Source organism: Tachysurus fulvidraco, chromosome 21, assembly GCF_022655615.1.
Source record: "Tachysurus fulvidraco isolate hzauxx_2018 chromosome 21, HZAU_PFXX_2.0, whole genome shotgun sequence".
NCBI classification, from domain to species: Eukaryota; Metazoa; Chordata; class Actinopteri; order Siluriformes; family Bagridae; genus Tachysurus; species Tachysurus fulvidraco.
Genome location: NC_062538.1, coordinates 12,668,298 through 12,687,459, shown reverse-complemented (window position 1 = coordinate 12,687,459; position 19,162 = coordinate 12,668,298). Strand labels below are relative to the sequence as shown.

Genomic DNA, 19,162 nt, shown 5'->3' with positions numbered 1-19,162 from the left:
CTGACCCAGGTCACTGCACCACCACTAAATTAATCAACAACTCTTTGGCCAGAATTGCAGTGCATTTAAATGTGTGACCTGCAGATCATCTTGTCCAATCAAGACAACTGGCGTTTTAAATGTGGCTTTTATGACTTGTTGAGAGCAAGTTACTCTTACAATTACAAACCAGTTCTTTTATGCCTGTGGGCTGGTAGAGGATAAATCCACTCTTATATTGACGGAAACTGTGCTGCAGAAATTGTTGTGAAATTCATTTATTTATTCATTCATTCATTCATTCTCTACCTCTAAATCTGGAAAAAATTCCATGTCTATTTTTTTATAACTGTCTTTTATTTATATTTTTAAATAAAAAAAATACAAAATGTTCCTTGAGTCTTAACTATCAGACAAGCTGAAATACAGGCTAACATGGTATTAAACCTGGGTGCACACAAGGTTGCATCCATCACTGGGCTGGGTCCTGAGGTGTATAAGCAACCCTTAGAGATTTAATGAGTCAGAGAGCATGCTTATAAAAATAAATTTTAAAAAAGGATTTTTTAGTGATTTTATAACATAAAATCAATGTTATTCTTAGTGCTTATTGGAAGGAAACGAATTAACTTATAAAATGAAATCCCAATCAGTACAAAGATAAATCTACTTAAAAGATAAAATTATAATTAAAATCAATACAATTATTATCTATAAATAGTAAGAGCATAAATGATACTGAAAGGCTAAAAGGACAAAGAAAATCTAAACTTTTCATTTTCTGCATAAATAGACAAATTAATTATGTTATACTTGTCTTTTCATTTCCAAAGCAGAAGACTATTGTTTTGAAGACTGTTATTTTATCAAAATACTCAAATCCGTGTGCATGTGACCTCTGAACACTGGCGCCACATCGTGTTTGTTTTTTCTTCTTAGTCTTGGTCTAAAGCGCATGCGCAGTGCAAAAGAAGTTTTGTAATGGCTGCCAAATAGTATGAGTGAAACTCGATATAGCTTCTAGTCTCCTGGAAAAACTTTGGATTTAACAGACCGGTAATATTAAGTAAACCATATTAAAATGGTGTATGTCTGTACGGAGACATACAAGAAGACTGTACGGAACGTTGATAAACTGATATAATGTAAGTATTGACGTTGTCAGTAGAGGCGGTGTTTTTGTGAGAAGCGGAACATCTTGGCATCTAAAACGCTAACTGGGTTTGGTTAAGCTAAGCTAACGGCAACTGTGCTCGTAATTGTAAACCAAAGTCCAAACAGGAAGCTACTTTGTTAAGTTACTGTTTGATTATCCAGCTAGTAAATAACGTTAGACATTTGTTAATTTAAGTTAGAGTTAACATTTGTCACAGTAAAGCTTGTCGGAGATGCCGAGCTGCTAAGCTAACTGGTGTTATTCCGCCTCTGGCAGGTTTTATACCGATATTTGATGCACATTTGTGGAACATTTCACTCCATTTCCTGCTTAGTTTCTTCTGTGCTGTTTTAAATTTAGGTTCAGCTTCTTATAATTACCTCCAGCATTCTTTGTGCAGGGACTTAATTCTGAATTTGTGGTCTTATTGTAGCTACATTTTGGTCTTATTGTAGCTACATTGTGGGCTTACTGTAGCTACGTTGTGGTCTTACTGTAGCTACGTTGTGGGCTTACTGTAGCTACGTTGTGGGCTTACTGTAGCTACTTTGCTAAATCTTCTTAATAGTTTGATAATAGCAAATTAGTTTGGAAGATTTTTATTCTGTATAGCTGCTAACTTCAACCAAAGCAATACAATGGCATTAACATGGTGTCCCAGGTGACTAGATACCTGTGTGTAGCTCAAAGCCATTTCAGAAAAAGCAATCGCATGATTAACATGATTATCTATTAGCCTGCGTTTCTTGCCTGTGGAGCAAGTTATCAGATGACAGTTTAACATATTTTACAATTAAGAAAATAATTAATCGTGCTATTTATCACTGAGGCGTTTAAGGCAATAAGGTGCTCCTGTGTATTGCATTTTAAATTGACCTTATACCTAATATATCAGCATTTTTTAAAGTGACATTCTTGGAGTCTGCTGTGAATTCATTCATGTGAGACAAAGTCATGATGATTATGAATGAAGGCCAACAGAAGGCCACCATTCTGACTTGTTCAAAACATAATTACTATTACTGATTTCCAGTGACTTTAGGCTTTCATTGTCTTATTGTAATTTCATTGTGGTGGTGTTACTATTAGTGTTTGGGTGGATTGTTATACATAAGGAGTATTTTAAAATGATTTAATCAGATAAAATACGTCTTGTCACTTATCAGTCCTTCCAGTATTTAGCAGAACATTGCTTGATTTATGATTTTGCTTGATTGTATTTTCTCTGCAAAATCTAAATGTGTTTTGCTTTTTTTCAACTTGAACTGGCAAAACTGAAGGCACAAAATTCCTCTTTTAAACTACCACTGTTAATGAAGACAGTTGTGCATTCTTTTCTATGATGGCAGTGATCATAAATTGGGCTTTGGCTGAATGTGCATTGTAATGGCACACAACACATCTTAGCCCAAATCTGCAATAATTTCTGATTCAGAATATTGCAGAGATCACTTGGTTTTGCTTTAATTGTTGTGAGGGTGATAACCAGGTGGGACCTTAATATTGATTAGCCCTTATCAATAAGCAAGGGTCACTTCCATATATCACTTCAGTATAATTCAGAAAATATACCTTTTGTTTAACTTAAATAAGGATACAGAATTTTGCCACATCCTTTAATTCGGTTGTAGAATAATTATGCATGCATGCTGGCTTTCTGCTTTCTGCCTGTGTAATGTTTTTAAATACAATTCCTCCTTGACAGAAGAAACATCATGAGACTTGGTTGGCACAAATCGTTCTTATTGCCTTGGTATTTTATACGTTGGGTTCAAGCTACATTAAGGTTTCTGTGCTCGGGTGTAGCTCTTTTTACAAGCTGATAATAGATAAAATCATTCTCATTCTCACTTTCATTCTTTCTTTCTCTTGCTCTAACTCTCTTTAACACACTTTTTTCAAGCTGGCGGCAATGGCAGTGTGGGACCGTGTGGAGTCTGTGCTGAATGTGGGCCTCCGGGTGCCCAGCATCATGCTCCTGGAGGTGCTGTACCGCTGGGATGTAAGCTCCTTTTTCCAGAAGATCCAGAGGAGCAGCCTGAACAACAACCCTCTCTTTCAGTACAAGTACCTGGCTCTGTACCTACACTATTTAGGTATGTAGTGTTTCATTTATGGACTGGTGTAAGTCATATCTAGTACATGAATAGTGTTGCAGAGCAGTTGTGGTTTGTCCAGTGCATCACATAGGGTGTGGTGTAAAATGGTCTTAACATGAAATTGTCTCAAGTGAGAAACACACACCACTGAAAGGCTAAGCAATTAATACTTTTATAATGCATTTTCTACTTTTATTATTGGTTGCATAGATTTTCATGCATGAAAGAAGATTGTGGGTCAGTTCAATCAGTGGGGCAAGGCCACACACAGGGAGCCGAGTTATTTCATAGAGGAGAACGGTATTTCACATAGTTAATACAATGATGTATGCATATCTCAAAATTGTAACTAGCCTCTGGGGCTGCTATTGTCAGTGGTGCTTAGAGCCCACAGATGACCACTTATAGCCATATTTATTATTGCTATTGTTATAGTTGTTATTGTTGTTATTATTTAGTCATAATATGTGATTGAGTGCAGATAGTGTAAGTTTTTCAAACACTAACTTGACAGGAACATGCAGAATCTCGCTGAAGTATGGTGGCATGCATTGAATTAATGGCTGACAATATGATGGAATCTTTCATGTTTTTCCACAAATCTTTACAGGTTTTGAAATGAGGCACAAGCTGGGCCAAACTGAGCAAGCACTGAAATGCCATTGGCTCAGGATATTTGGATCAGTGTACAAAAATATAACATACACTTGTTAAACTAGGAATTGATGTAATTATCTTCTCATTATTATTATTATTATTGGGATTACTACTACAACTAAAAAATAATATAAAGAAGAAGAATGCAAATTCGAGTACGCACTTTTTTCTTGTCTGCTGTGCATTATTCCAAATTCCAGATGTGAAAGTTTCTTCTGAATTCTTTTTTCTTCCAGAAGTCTTTTATAATGCTGCTATGGAAATACACGATCAGTATTTTTTCTTTAGTCACCAGAAGAACTAGCCATTAAAACAAATTAAGAGTGTAATATATCCTCAAGTAGATCTTTGTCATCACAAATATATGCGCAGTACACACTGCTAAAAACCCAAGGTGCAAGATACGTGTATGACGTACGTTGTTGACCAGATATAAACAAAGTGCCAAATGAATAAGAAACATTCAGGAAGGGTGAAATGGGACTGAAAGGGGGATGTTTCACAGTAGAGCATATATACAGTGAGGAAAATAAGTATTTGAACACCCTGCTATTTTGCAAGTTCTCCCACTTGGAAATCATGGAGGGGTCTGAAATTGTCATCGTAGGTGCATGTCCACTGTGAGAGACGTAATCTTAAAAAAAAATTCAGAAATCACAATATATGATTTTTTTTAACTATTTATTTGTATGATACAGCTGCAAATAAGTATTTGAACACCTGTCTATCAGCTAGAATTCTGACCCTCAAAGACCTGTTAGTCTGCCTTTAAAATATCCACCTCCACTCCATTTATTATCCTAAATTAGATGCACCTGTTTGAGGTCGTTTGCTGCATAAAGACACCTGTCCACCCCATACAATCAGTAAGAATCCAACTACTAACATGGCCAAGACCAAAGTGCTGTCCAAAGACACTAGACACAAAATTGTATACCTCCACAAGGCTGTAAAGGGAAATTGCTTAGCAGCTTGGTGAAAAAAGGTCCACTGTTGGAGCAATCATTAGAAACTGGAAGAAGCTAAACATGACTGTCAATCTCCCTCGGACTGGGGCTCCATGCAAGATCTCACCTTGTGGGGTCTCAAGGATCCTAAGAAAGGTGGGAAATCAGCCCAGAACTACACGGGAGGAGCTGGTCAATGACCTGAAAAGAGCTGGGACCACCGTTTCCAAGTTTGCTGTTGGTAATACACTAAGACATCATAGTTTGAAATCATGCATGGCATGGAAGGTTCCCCTGCTTAAACCAGCACATGTCCAGGCCCATCTTAAGTTTGCCAATGAACATTTGGATGATAATTTTTTGGTCATAATTCCACTAAACGTGTTTGGAGGAAGAAGAATGATGAGTACCATCCCAAGAACACCATCCCTACTGTGAAGCATGGGGGTGGTAGTATCATGCTTAGGGGGTGTTTTTCTGAACATGGGACAGGGTGACTACACTGTATTAAGGAGAGGATGACCGGGGCCATGTATTGTGAGATTTTGGGGAACAACCTCCTTCCCTCAGTTAGAGCATTGAAGATGGGTCGAGGCTGGGTCTTCCAACATGACAATGACCCGAAGCACACAGCCAGGATAACCAAGGAGTGGCTCTGTAAGAAGCATATCAAGGTTCTGGCGTGGCCTAGCCAGTCTTTAGACCTAAACCCAATAGAGAATCTTTGGAGGGAGCTCAAACTCTGTGTTTCTCAGCGACAGGCCAGAAATCTGACTGATCTAGAGAAGATCTGTGTGGAGGAGTGGGCCAAAATTCAGTGTGTGCAAACCTGGTGAAAAACTACAGGAAACGTTTGACCTCTGTAATTGCAAACAAAGGCTACTGTACCAAATATTAACAATGATTTTCTCAGGTGTTCAAATACTTATTTGCAGCTGTATCATACAAATAAATAGTTAAAAAAATCATACATTGTGATTTCTGGATTTTTTTTTTTAGATTGTCTCTCACAGTGGACATGCACCTACGATGACAATTTCAGACCCCTCCATGATTTCTAAGTGGGAGAACTTGCAAAATGGCAGGGTGTTCAAATACTTGTTTTCCTCACTGTACTTATTAAGCATTTGCACTACTGTATTCTGAATTGCTTAGAGAACAGCACACCTCTCTCTCTCTATCTATCTATCTATCTATCTATCTATCTATCTATCTATCTATCTATCTATCTATCTATCTATCTATCTATCTATCTAGTATCTATCACCCTCTCCCCTTCCATAATCTAATTGTAAGAACAAAGCATGAGACATTTATTAAAATAATTTGTACTTCAGTTTTGCTGTAGGTGATATTGTTAGAGACTTATTTTAGGGCTATTTTGCTGGTCCAAATCTGGCATAAATCAACTTTACTCCCTTTTTGCAAATGTACCTGCAATATGGACTTTTTATAAGTTATGTAAATAAGCAGCTCACTTTGTTTACTTGGAACAGAAAATAAGCAGATGGAAACTATCCCATAAGCAGAGAATGCTGTCCAAGTAGATTATCTGATAAACTGAACAGTTTAGAGAGATGACATATCCAAAAAATTAACATGGAGGTTATTATCTACTGTATTTTAAACAATGAATTTCAGCATCCAGTCTTGTATTTTCTTGGTTTTGCTCAGCTGCTTGTCACTTTTTCCTAAATTTAGTTATCTGAAACAAATAATAGCATGTTGTCTTTGAAGCTGGTATACAAAATGGTAAGAATGGGTTCTAACACAAGATGTTCGCTGTCAGGTTGAGTTAGACTGCTAAGAAAGACAGAAGACAATGTTGTAGCTGTGTCAGAGCATTTTGATTGGTATTTCAGATTGTGATTGCTGCTCCAACACTAAATTGTATATTGCATTGGACTGCACATGACTTATGGGACAGTTCATAGCCACATCAGTCACAAATCAGGTGTTCAGAAGAGCAGGGAACTAGCGAAAGCAAGAGAACATTTAAATTAAAGGGAGTGGTTTTCTGAGTTCATCGCATAATCATCGCATTTGTATTGTAAAAAAAAGTCTGTTTAACCTAGGCCAGTGTTTATGGGTTTGGTAGTTTGTTTTAATATGCTGTATAAGATATCTCTGGAAAAGCCCTAGCAGAATTTTTGTTGTATCTTATCTGGTTTCATAGGATTAGAATACACTGCACTGAAAAAATAAATACATTTCTGTTTTGCATATATGCAGTTTTCAATATGGATCAAATGTTTGTGGTTTTGTATAACTCTTTATCTAGATGCACATAGAGCAGAACATGGTTTTATAGAGTTACACTAGAAATTCACTAGTTCAACATAAGTCAAGCATGTGGCCTGTAGCTGGTCACAAGCTGCTGCCTGTAGGTGAAGTTAAAATCAAACATGACTGGTTCACTGTGAGTAAAACTCTATAGAATTGCTTAAATGTGTAGCTTTTATATTTTTTTCCTCTTTCCACAGGCTATATTCTTAGCTTGGTATTGCTGACTCTACCACGGCAGCATTTGGTACGCCTCTACCTGTACGTGCTCACCGCTTTGCTGCTATTTGCCGGACACCAGCTTTCCAGGTGTGTACGCACACAAACACACACAAACCTCTAGTGCTGTGTGTGTGTGCTTCAAAATGAGTAATTCTCATTTGATATCGCTGAGATCTGGCCATAGCCACATCAGTCACAAATCAGGTGTTCAGAAGAGCAGGGAACTAGCGAAAGCAATTTAACAAATTTTGCGGTACAGCAAATCAGCACAAGCAGTGAGCATTATTGTACAATTGTTTACAATGATTATTATTAATATTAACTATTTTAACAATGTATTATTAATTTACACAATTACCCAGGCTAATTATGTCTGAAAGTGATCAAAACTACTGTGGGGTACCCGAATAACATGCTGTTAAAGATCAGCAGTGTAGAAACTTTATTTATTCAAATGAATAAGAAACATTCAGGAAGGGGGAAATGGGACTGAAAGGGGGATGTTTGGCAGTAGAGCATATATACTTATTAAGCATTTGCACTACTGTATTCTGAACTGCTGAGAGAATAGCACACATTCTCTCTCTCTCTCTCTCTCTATCTATCTATCTATCTATCTATCTATCTATCTATCTATCTATCTATCTATCTATCTATCTATCTATCACCCTCTCCCCTTCCATAATCTAATTGTAAGAACAAAGCATGAGACACATTTATTAGAAGGTTTTGCTGTAGGTGATGATTTCTCCCTGAAATTGCAGCACCTTCCTACCACAGTCATTGACCGCTACTTCACTGGGGTAGAAATATACAGTATTCTAAATGCATCTCATGTTCTTTGCAGGGATTATGTTCGCAGCGAGCTTGACTCTGGTTTTGAAGGACCCCTGTATCTGGATCCACTCTCCATGAACCGATTCACCACAGCTCTAATTGGTAAATAATTCTTGATCTACCAGGTTCCAAATAAACCAATGGCTCACCTGTTGTATCTTCAGTGTTCTAATTCAGTATGGTATTGAGTTCCTTGGGGCATATGTTGTGCTTCTGTGGGAGGAGGTGTTATCAATGGGTTTTAAATGGCATTTTTAATTCCCATCTCTGGCTGAAAGGTTTAACCACAGTGATATATGAAACCTGAGAGTAAGGAACCTGGATTTTACTAAAGGGCCATGTGCTAGTCTGTAAGCTGTCTGAATGCAATGAAGGAGGAATTGATTCATAGTCTTGTTCATGAGAAACATGTTAGAATAGGACCTCAGTGGACCTTTGATTAGGTCTAATGTTGGAAATAAGTTGTTAAAACAATTATGTAGCTTTTACGGTTGCTTTTATAGTTATGTAAAAAAGCACATCTGTGGTTTTTGCTCTATTTTTGTCTTCTTCATTTTGGATACCAAAAGATCTGAAATCTTTGATTTCAGATGTTGTAAGTCACACTTAAGCAAGTAATCAGTCATGTTTGTTTCATATGGAGCAGTTTACTAATTATTGGCTAGATGCTGAATGGAACTGTAGTTCTATTTAAAATTAAGATTTTTTTAGGTTAATTTATTATATTAGATAAGATTGAAATTTTACTTCATCCCTGGCTTGCTTAAATTGAATTAAATTGAAATTTGGCCATCAATTTATAAAATCCAAACCTTTGATATAATTCAATACATTAGTTTTAGTTCAATACATTGTATAAGCATCTTTGCCAGCAGTTACATCTTTTAATCTTGTGTAAGTCTGTACAAGCATTACTCACCTAAATTTAGACAGTTTCTCCCTTTCTTCTTGCCATATCCTCTCAAGCTCAGATTTGGAGAGAGTCTGTGATCTTGAGCTCGCTCTACAGATGATTTGTGTATTCAGGTCTGGGCTTTGGCTGAGCCACTCAAGAACATTTTAAGATTTGTTCCCAAGAAACTCTGTTGTCCCTGCTACATGGATTGCATAATTGTTGTGTTGACAGTTCATCACTCCCTTAACATGCCTCACCATAGGGATAATATTAGCCAGTTGATGAGCTGTACCTGGTTTTTAACCAGACTTATAACTTGGAATACAGCCAAAAAGTAACATTTCAGACCAGAGAATATTTTTTTCATGCTTGTCTTAAAGGCCTGATTGATTGAGTATTTCTGAAATGGTTGTCCTTCAATCCAGATATCTCATTTCTCCAGTTAACTGTTAGAGAAATTATTGAGTTCTTTGTCACCTTCCTGACCAAGGCACCTCTAAGCCCAATTACTGAGTTTGACCAGAAAGCTAGCTAGCTCTAGGAACAGTCCTGGTGGTTCCAAGCTTCATCCATTTTACAAAGAGACATTATAGAAACTTCTTTTTACCTTTATTAGTTAAATATATTGTTGTTTAAAATTAATTCATTTAAATGTTTTTATTTATTTATTTATTTTATTTTAACCCTTTCTTGCATAAACCTATATGCTGTAATATGTGGGATGTGGTAGCCTAGTGGTTAAGGTGTTGGGCTACCAATCGGAAGGTTGTGAGTTCGATTCCTATGTCCACCAAGCTGCCACCGCTGGGCCCCTGAGCAAGGCCCTTAACTCTCAATTGCTCAGTTGTATAAAAAAAGTCGCTCTGGATAAGGGCATCTGCTAAATGCTGTAAATGTAAAGTAAGAAGACTTTCCTATACCTATACTCCTATACTTGGTCACTAATGAACACTGTGATGGTGTGTTTGAATGTGTAGTGGATGGGGTCTGTTCAAGTTGGAAAGCAAACATGTATTATCTCGAAATATTGGGTGGAGTCTAGCATTTGTGTATGCTTTCAAGGTTATACCCAAGTTTTAGTATTTAGGAATTGTAACATGCTTTTGGTTTTTTGGTTTAAACAGGTCAGTTGGTGGTGTGTACACTGTGCTCCTGTGTGATGCAGACGAAACAGATCTGGCTGTTTTCAGCTCACCTCCTTCCCCTGGTGGCTCGTCTGTGCCTTGTCCCTTTGGAAACTATTGTCTTTGTTAACCGTTTTGCCATGATCTTCACTGGGCTTGAAGTGATCTACTTCCTTGCTTCTAACCTCCTGGTACCCTACAACCTGGCTAAGAATGCCTACCGGGAGCTTGCACAGGTACAGGTTACTGCAGAATACTTATTGTTGCCCAACCAAATCAGTGTTGACATTTTGTTTATGCTGAGATGCATTTCTGCTCACCATGGTTGTTAAGAGTAATAAAACAGAGCTGTTCCTTGCTCAGTGTTTTTTGTTTTTCCTTACCATTTGGTGTAAACTCTAGAGAGCATGTATAAAATTAGAGGTATATAGTAACTTAGTTTTAAACTTTTAACATTTTTTTTATCTGTTTCTATACTTATGTATAGCTGCTTTGAGACAATGTGAATTTTTAAGTCTATCCATCCATCCATCCATCTTCTGCCACTTATTCGGGCCCGGCTCGCGGGGGCAGCAGTCTAAACAGGGACGCCCAGACTTCCCTCTCCCCAGACACTTCCTCCAGCTCTTCTGGGGAATACCGAGTCGTTCCCAGGCCTCCTCCCGGTTGGACATGCCCGGAACACCTCCCCAGGGAGGCGTCCAGGAGGCATCCGGAGCTCTGAGCTCCTCCCGAGTGACCGAGCTCCTCACATTATCTCTAAGGGAGCACCCAGCTACCCTATGGAGGAAACTCATTTCGGCCACCTGTATCCGGGATCATATAAAAATATAATGAACCGGACCGGTGACAAAGGGCATATAAATAATGAACAGGACCGGTGACAAAGGGCAGCCCTGCCGGAGTCCAGCATGCACCGGGAACAAGTCTGACTTACTGCCGGCAAAGCGAACCAAACTCCTGCTCCGGTCATATAGGTACCAGACAGCCCTTAGCAGAGGGCCCCGGACCCCATACTCCCAGAGCACCCCCCACAGGTCACCACGAGGGACACAGTCGAATGCCTTCTCCAGATACACAAAGCACATGTGGACTGGTTGGGCAAACTCCCATGAACCCTCCAGAAACCTGGCGAGGGTATAGAGATGGTCCAGTGTTCCACGACCGGGACGAAAACCGCATTGTTTCTCCTGAATCTGAGCTTTGACTATCGGCCGAATTCTCCTCTCCAGTACCCTGGCATAGACCTTTCGGGGAGGCTGAGGAGTGTGATCCTCTGTAGTTGGAACACACTCTCCGGTCACCCTTCTTAAACAGAGGGACAACCACCCCAGTCTGCCAGTCCAGAGGCACTGTCCCCAGCCGCCACGCGATGTTGCAGAGGCGTGTCAGCCAAGACAGCCCCACAACATCCAGAGACTTGAGGTACTCAGGGCGGATCTCATCCACCCCCGGTGCCTTGCCACCAAGGAGCTTCTCAACTACCCCAGTGACCTCAGCTTGGGGGATCGACGAGTCCACAACTGAGCCCTCGGCTTCTGCTTTCTCAGTGGAAGTCATGTCAGTGGGGTTGAGGAGATCTTCGAAGTACTCCTTCCACCATCCAAGGAAGTCCCCAGTCGAAGTCAGCAGATTCCCACTCCCACTGTAAACAGTGTGTGCAGGGCACTGCTTCCCCCTCCTGTGGTGCCGGGCGGTTTGCCAGAATGTATTCAAGGCCCGATAGTTCTTCTCCATGGCCTCACCGAACTCCTCCCAGATCCGGGTTTTTGCCTCTGCAACCACCAAGGCTGAAGCTGGCTTGCCTCTCCGGTACCTATCAGCTGCCTCCGGAGTCCCCCGAGCCAACCAGGATCGGTAGGACTCCTTCAGCTTGACTGCATCCCTTACTTCTGGGGTCCAACACCGGGTTCAGGGATTGCTGCCACGACAGGCACCGGAGACCTTACGGCCACGGCGGCCGTGTTGACAATGGAGGTGGAGAACATGGTCCACTCAGACTCAAGTGTGTCCAACCTCGCTCAGGATCTGGTTGAGGCTCTGCCAGAGGTGGGAGTTGAAGATCTCTCTGACTGGAGACTCTGCCAAAGGTTCCCAGCAGACCCTCACAGTATGTTTGGGTCTGCCAAGTCTGTTCAACTTCCTCCCCCGCTATCAGATCCAACTCACCACCAGGTGGTGATCAGTTGACACCAACCCTCTCTTTACCCAAGTGTCCAAGACATACGGCCGGAGGTCAGATGAAACAACCACAAAATCGATCATCGACCTCTGACCAAGGGCGTACTGGTGAGACGTGCACTGATGGACACCCTTATGCTTGAACATGGTGTTCGTTATGGACAAACTGTGACTAGCACAGAAGTCCAATAACAGAGCGTTCAAGTCCCCCAGTAGAACGACGGAGTCCTCGGTTCTGAGCACTTTCCAGCGCTCCTCCCAGAGACGCCAAGAAGGTTGAGTACTCTACAGTGCCATTTGGCCCGTAAGAGCAAATAACAGTGAGAGACCTATCCCGACTCGAAGGCACAGGGAACCGACCCTCTCATTCACCGGGGTGAACTCCAACACATGGCGTCTGAGCTGAGGGGCTATGAGCAAGACCACACCAACCCGCCGCCTCTCACCGCGGGCAACTCCAGAGTAGTAAAGAGTCCAGCCTCTCTCGAGGAGTTGGGTTCCAGAGCCCAAGCTGTGCGTGGAGGCGAGCCCAACTATCTCTAGTTGGTATCTCTCAACCTCCCGCACCAGCTCAGGCTCCTTCCCCCCAGCGAGGTGACATTGAATGTCCCTAGAGCCAGATTCCGTGTCCGGAGATTGGGTCGCAGAGGCCCCCGCCTTCGACTGCCACCCAATCCACAATGCACCAGCCCCTTACGGTTCCTCCTGCAGGTGGTGGGGCCTACAGGAGATCGGCCCCACGTCGCTCCTTCAGGCTGAGCCCGGCCAGGCCCCGTGGGGTAAGACCCGGCCACCAGGCGCTCGCATACGTGCCCCAACCCCGGGCCTGGCTCCAGGGTGGGGCCCCAGTTGTGCCATACCGGGGCGACGTCACAGACTTTGATTTTGAGTTTCTCACAAGGGGGATTTGAACGTCTCTATGTCTGGCCCGTTACCCAGGACCTGTTTGCCTTGGGAGAGACCCTACCTGGGGCAGAAAGCCCCAAACAACATAGCTCCCAGGATCATTCAGGCATGCAAACCCCTCCACCACAATAAGGTGGCGGTTCAAGGAGGGGATTTTAAAAGTGCTATACAAATATTTAAGAAACATGAATTCTTAGGGGCTTTTTACACCTGCTCACATCATGCGTAAAAAGAAAAGGTCTAAATGCCCTACGAAACACAGAGATCACATTCTTCCCCATTCTGATGTTTGATGTGAATATTAACTAAAACTTTTGACCTGTATCACCATATGATTTTTTTTTTTTTGCATTGTGCTGCTGCCACATGATCTTGCGAATGTAAAGATGTTCCTATTAAAGTGACAGAGTGTACTGAATTATAGTGTAACCAAATTTGTTTGACCTTGTTCTCTCTCTCTCTCTCTCTCTCTCTCTCACTCTTTCACTTTCTAGGTGGTGGAGGTGTATGGGCTACTGGCTCTGGGCATGTCATTGTGGAATCAGCTTGTCTTGCCCATGCTCTTCATGTGCTTCTGGTTGGTGCTCTTTACGCTGCAGATCTACTCGTACTTCAGCACACGGGACCAACCTCCCTCACGCGAGAGATTGCTCTTCCTCTTTCTTACCAGGTCTTTTTTGTTTGATTGTTTTTTTTTTTTTTTTAAATTGCTTCCCTTATTTGGGTAATTGCCAGTTAATACCCACAGGTAGCTCTCCCCTAACATGAGACAGCTATCAATTAGGGAGGGGGCAGGCTAGCACACCTTGCTCCGAAAAAGATTTGTGGCTGACTTCATCTGTGTCGAAGTGCTGCTCATTTGGCATCATAGGGCAGCTGAAGAAACTCGGGTAATTACTCAAGAAAGTTACAATTTAGTTAGCTTTGCTTCAATTTACAGCCATGAGAGTAATGTCACCTCCCTATCCAAATAGGATGGCCAGTTTAGTTTCTTTGGACTCCTGACTACACATGTCTATAGCATTGTTGGAATATGAACTTGCCATCTCCCAACAATAGACCAAATGCTTTTCTGTCACCCCAAATGGGAGTCCAACTTTTGCCATTTTTTATAGGAAAATGTTCTACCTAACACACTGTGCTGATATACAGATATTTGATGTCCAGTTTTGCTAGATTAATAATTGTCTATTAAACATCAAAAAGTGTTTCATAAAAGACAAGTCTTATTGCATAGAGTAACTATGCAAACCTCTAAAAAACTAAGGCTACTGTTTGTCATTGCAAGGCTTCTCTCGGGCAACATTGAATTTTTCCACACACCCCTTTTGGTTGTGGAACTTCTTTGAGCTTCTGATTGGTTAATGCTTGCTTAAGTTTCTGCTCTACAGAAACAGGTTTTGCATTACTTATCATACAAAACACATCAAATAGATGCTTAAAATAACACTTCAAGTACATTAACAAAAAAAGAATTGTTGTAGTCACCTCAGTGTAGACTATAAAGTTGTAGTCAGAAGATTGTGAAGTAGAACTTTGTTGCTTTGCAAAGAATGCAGTCGAAATAGCTATATGTTAAAAGCTGTCTGTCTTTTCTGTCCATTGTGATCATGGCACCTCTGCCAGACCAAGATCTAAACAGTTCCTTGAAAAAGTAGATTTAGATGTATTTGTAGTGATTACTTAATAAAGTCATTCAGAAAAAGCATACACAAAGATGAAGGGTAAGGGGTTTTTTTTGTATATTGTGGGCATAAACCACCTTATGCCTCTGTGTGCAGCATTGCAGAGTGCTGCTGTTCTCCATACTCACTGTTGGGGCTGGTCTTCACTGTGTCTTTTGTGGCGCTGGGCGTCCTCACACTCTGCAAGTTTTACTTACAAGGTTACCGAGCCTTCATGAATGACAATGCCATGAACAGGTAGGTTAAATTCTCCCAAACCTTTTTTAGCTTGTGCTTCTTATAATCAGTATAAAGAGTGTGATATCTTAATAATGGCATAATACATTACTGTTTATATATTTATTAACATGAACAGGCATTTGCAGTATTTTCTTGATGTACAAGATATGTAGATGACTCTTGGTGCCTGATTTGTTTTCTCCTCCTATTTTCTCAGGGGAATGACAGAAGGAATCACTTTGCTGATTCTCTCTGTTCAGACAGGGCTAATTGAGCTGCAGGTCATCCACCGGGCCTTTCTCCTGAGCATCATACTCTTTATTGTTGTGGCCTCTATTTTGCAATCCATGCTGGAGATTGCTGACCCCATAGTGCTTGCACTGGGGGCTTCCAGGGACAAGTGAGCATCTTCTCTTTCTGTGCCAACTTTCAGCGCAAGCTAAATATTATAGCAGAAATATGTGGGCTACTTTCATTGAAAGTTATCGGTTTTCTTTCCTGGGCATGTTCCACCCAGAGAACACACTAGACCTTTGGTACCACTGTTTTGTAGGATTTATTTTCTTTTACAAGAAGTCTTCTTGTATTGGTAATCTGAATAAATGTAAACATTACTCATGATCGTAATCCAACCAGTTGATGAAACCATCAGATTTTGGAATTAGACATTGGCATTGGTAAAGGTCATATGGTTCTACTTTTCATAGCCATGGAATTCTTATTTTCATCGTATGTATCTATCTCTTCTAGGAGTCTGTGGAAGCACTTCCGAGCAGTGAGTCTTTGTCTGTTCTTGCTGATCTTTCCTGCCTACATGGTCTACATGATCTGCCAGTTCTTTCATATGGACTTCTGGCTGCTCATCATCATCTCCTCCAGCATCCTTACCTCACTGCAGGTGTACACACTTTTTTTTTTTTTTTTTATTTCAAATCAGTAGGCAAGGGGTATGAAAATTTTCCAATTTGAAGTTTAAAATAAGTGTATACTAGAGTACACACATATGCACATACAAAATGCACATACACATTTTTAAAGTATCAGCTCTCCCTCAGGTGCTCGGTACGCTGCTGATCTATGTGCTGTTCATGGTGGAGGAGCTACGCAAGGTTCCGATTGAGAACATGGACGAGGTCATGTATTTTGTGAATGGCACCTATAGACTGCTGGAGTTTGTGGTGGCACTCTTTGTGGTGGCCTATGGTGTATGTGAGACGCTGTTTGGACAGTGGAGTGTGATGGGTTCCACCATCATTCTGCTGCACGCCTACTACAACGTGTGGCTGCGGGCGCAGCTCGGCTGGCAGAGCTTCCTGTTGCGCCGTGATGCTGTGCACAAGATTCAGAGCCTTCCCACGGCCTCAACACTGCAATTACAGCAGTACAATGATATCTGTGCCATCTGCTATCAGGTGTGTGTGTGTGCATGTGCATTTATGTGAGCGTGGAATAGAAAAGGGTTTGACAATGGTGCTTTTTCTTAGGCATATGTTAATAATCATATAATAATAATTAGATCATGTCCCAGAATATACAACATATTCTTGTTGACTTTTACTATTGTTCTGGCTCGTTCTGCAGCATTCCCCTTACTGTCAAACACATTCTGTTGGACTGTCCTGCGTATAATGACCACAGAAGGGTATTTTATGAGGCCAATTCATTTAAAGAGCTATTTTACAAGGTTTTATCAGAAAAAGTTTTAGAGTTTCTGTCATATATTAATGTAAAAAATTTTATTTAAGGTGTCTATATTTGTCAATATTTATTCCTGTGATTTTAGGTTATTTTAGTTCTTATTAACCATTCTTGCCATGAAGATAGCCTCAGTAGCTGACATGGCAGTAAACTACAGTAACTAACTAACTAACTATTGTTCTGTTTGTCCTAACTGAAATGTGGCATACAAGTAGTGGTGCTGCATAAATTTTAGTTTCATTTATTTAACACAGAATCATAGTTATATCATAATTTTAGCTCTACAAAGTTATTTTCATAAAAAGAAATTTTGCCTTTGTAGTTTTGTGTATCCAAGAAATTCAGTTTCTTATTCCACTTATGCTAAATTTTATCCAATCTTTTTTATAGGACATGAAGTCGGCAGTCATCACACCTTGCGGTCACTTTTTCCATGCAGGCTGCCTGAAAAAGTGGCTGTATGTGCAGGAGTCCTGCCCCCTTTGCCATGGCCCACTCAAGAGCCAATCACCATCCACCAACACGTCTGCCCCAGCTCCTCCTGACATATCACCATTCAATCCAAATGCAGAACAGGCAGAACGGCAAGATTTAGTGGCAATAGAGGAGCCAAAACCAGTTGGAGAGGCTTCCCAAAATGTTGCAACCCTGTCATGTCTTCAAAGTTCAGCAGAGCCAGAAATGAAAAGTGGCAGGGTTCAAGAAGAAACCTGCGAATGTGATTCAAAAGTGGAAAAAGAAAAGACTGAAGAAGCTAGTAGAGGCTAGGCAAACAAGCTCCACACTCCATTTCAAGTGTCCCTCCATCCCCTTAAGCAGAGCTGTGCTCTGTTCATTTTTTCAGTGGTGACTTCAGATTTATCACAGTCACACTGTAATGCTGCCAATGTTAAGTCTTCTAACAAGAGGACTTATAAGAGTCCTAGAGATTAATAGTCAGAACATATTATGACTGTTATAATCCATTGGAGGAAAATTTTTGGGTGCTAGCGAGTTCTTCAGATTTGTGAGTTATATAGGTCATATTTTCCCATTTCTTTCTAACTGATCCCACATAGGAGTGGATTTTTGTTGACAATTTGCCATCATTTCTGTAAACGGTGTTCAAATTGTCTATAATGTTCTATTGCACTACAAATGAGCCACATTTATTTCAAGATTTCTTAACCATCCTAAAGAACATTCTAAATTACACTTAACAAATGTTACAATTAAATATGTTAATGTTTATCTGATATTTTGGACAGATGTCCTCCAACCCCAAATTCTCGACATATGCATGGTCAAACAGTTATTAACAGGATGTTTTGCTTGTTTTGCTTTCTATCAACAGAGGCAAGCCCTGGCAAATTTTGGGGAAATATTGCACTAGTTAGCTGATTTTGAGCCATCTTAGCTTCTTTCATGTCTACTTTAAGGAGCCTCAGAGCTTTAAATAATTACCTAAGGAACAGGTAGATTTATTGAAGTGGGGGATGTCATTTGTATGTAGCTTGATGCCACGCCATCCTGCTGTGAATGCTTCCAAATCGGCTCTGTCTTTACCAGCATGTAATCCTTGTGAACTATGAGCTATAGCCTCTTGGATATATATGTGTACATCTATGTTCAGGTATATACCTACCTATACCTATGTGTACATCTATACATGTGTAAAATATTTTAACTGAGTTTTGTTTGATATGCCAAACAGTATTGAAGCATTATCAACCGTTATGACATAGCATTTGGGATCGTGGGAACACTTCGATGTCCTCTACAGGTAGAAGTGGGATTGAGCCTAAAGATGCTGAATGGGGATTTGCTACTTCCTAATGTCAGATTGACAGTATTAAGATATTTGGTGAATTTGTGTAGATGAATACATATACAATGTATGAACACAAAACACCACTGAATCTGATGGTTTGTGATGTCTTTAATTTTGCACATTTTGGAATAAAAATAAAGCAATTGAGCTATTTCATGTTGAATACACTTGGTCATTTGTTTTTCAATTCAAATAATTAATCAAATTATCTTTTTTGTCATCATATTTGATCTTAAATATTTGATGGTTTAATTTGAGGATATTTAGACCCAGATTAGGAGAATGTAGGAGTTACAAAACTTTGTCCTTCCTATTTTAAGGGACTGAAAGTGACAACTGAGTAGTTCTATGGCCAGAATTGTATTATTCCCTTATTATTGTAAGCAGATAAAAGATCTAGAGTTAATTTAATTTTAACTGTGTAATTTACATATATATATTCTGTTGCTGTCAATGTTCAATAT

General features: G+C 40.3%; 1 protein-coding gene across 1 annotated transcript; it reads left to right on the top strand.

Annotated features, from left to right (window-relative positions):
• The first annotated feature begins 930 nt into the window (after nt 1-930).
• On the top strand, nt 931-18,861 carry rnf145b (ring finger protein 145b). The gene is made up of 11 exons (XM_027139965.2): nt 931-1,124; nt 3,039-3,231; nt 7,322-7,430; nt 8,191-8,282; nt 10,200-10,435; nt 13,781-13,956; nt 15,068-15,208; nt 15,408-15,590; nt 15,941-16,088; nt 16,246-16,602; nt 17,279-18,861. Exons 2-11 carry the CDS (start codon nt 3,048-3,050, stop codon nt 17,654-17,656), a joined length of 2,004 nt encoding a protein of 667 aa, XP_026995766.1. The 5' UTR covers nt 931-1,124; nt 3,039-3,047; the 3' UTR covers nt 17,657-18,861.
• The last annotated feature ends 301 nt before the right edge of the window (nt 18,862-19,162 follow it).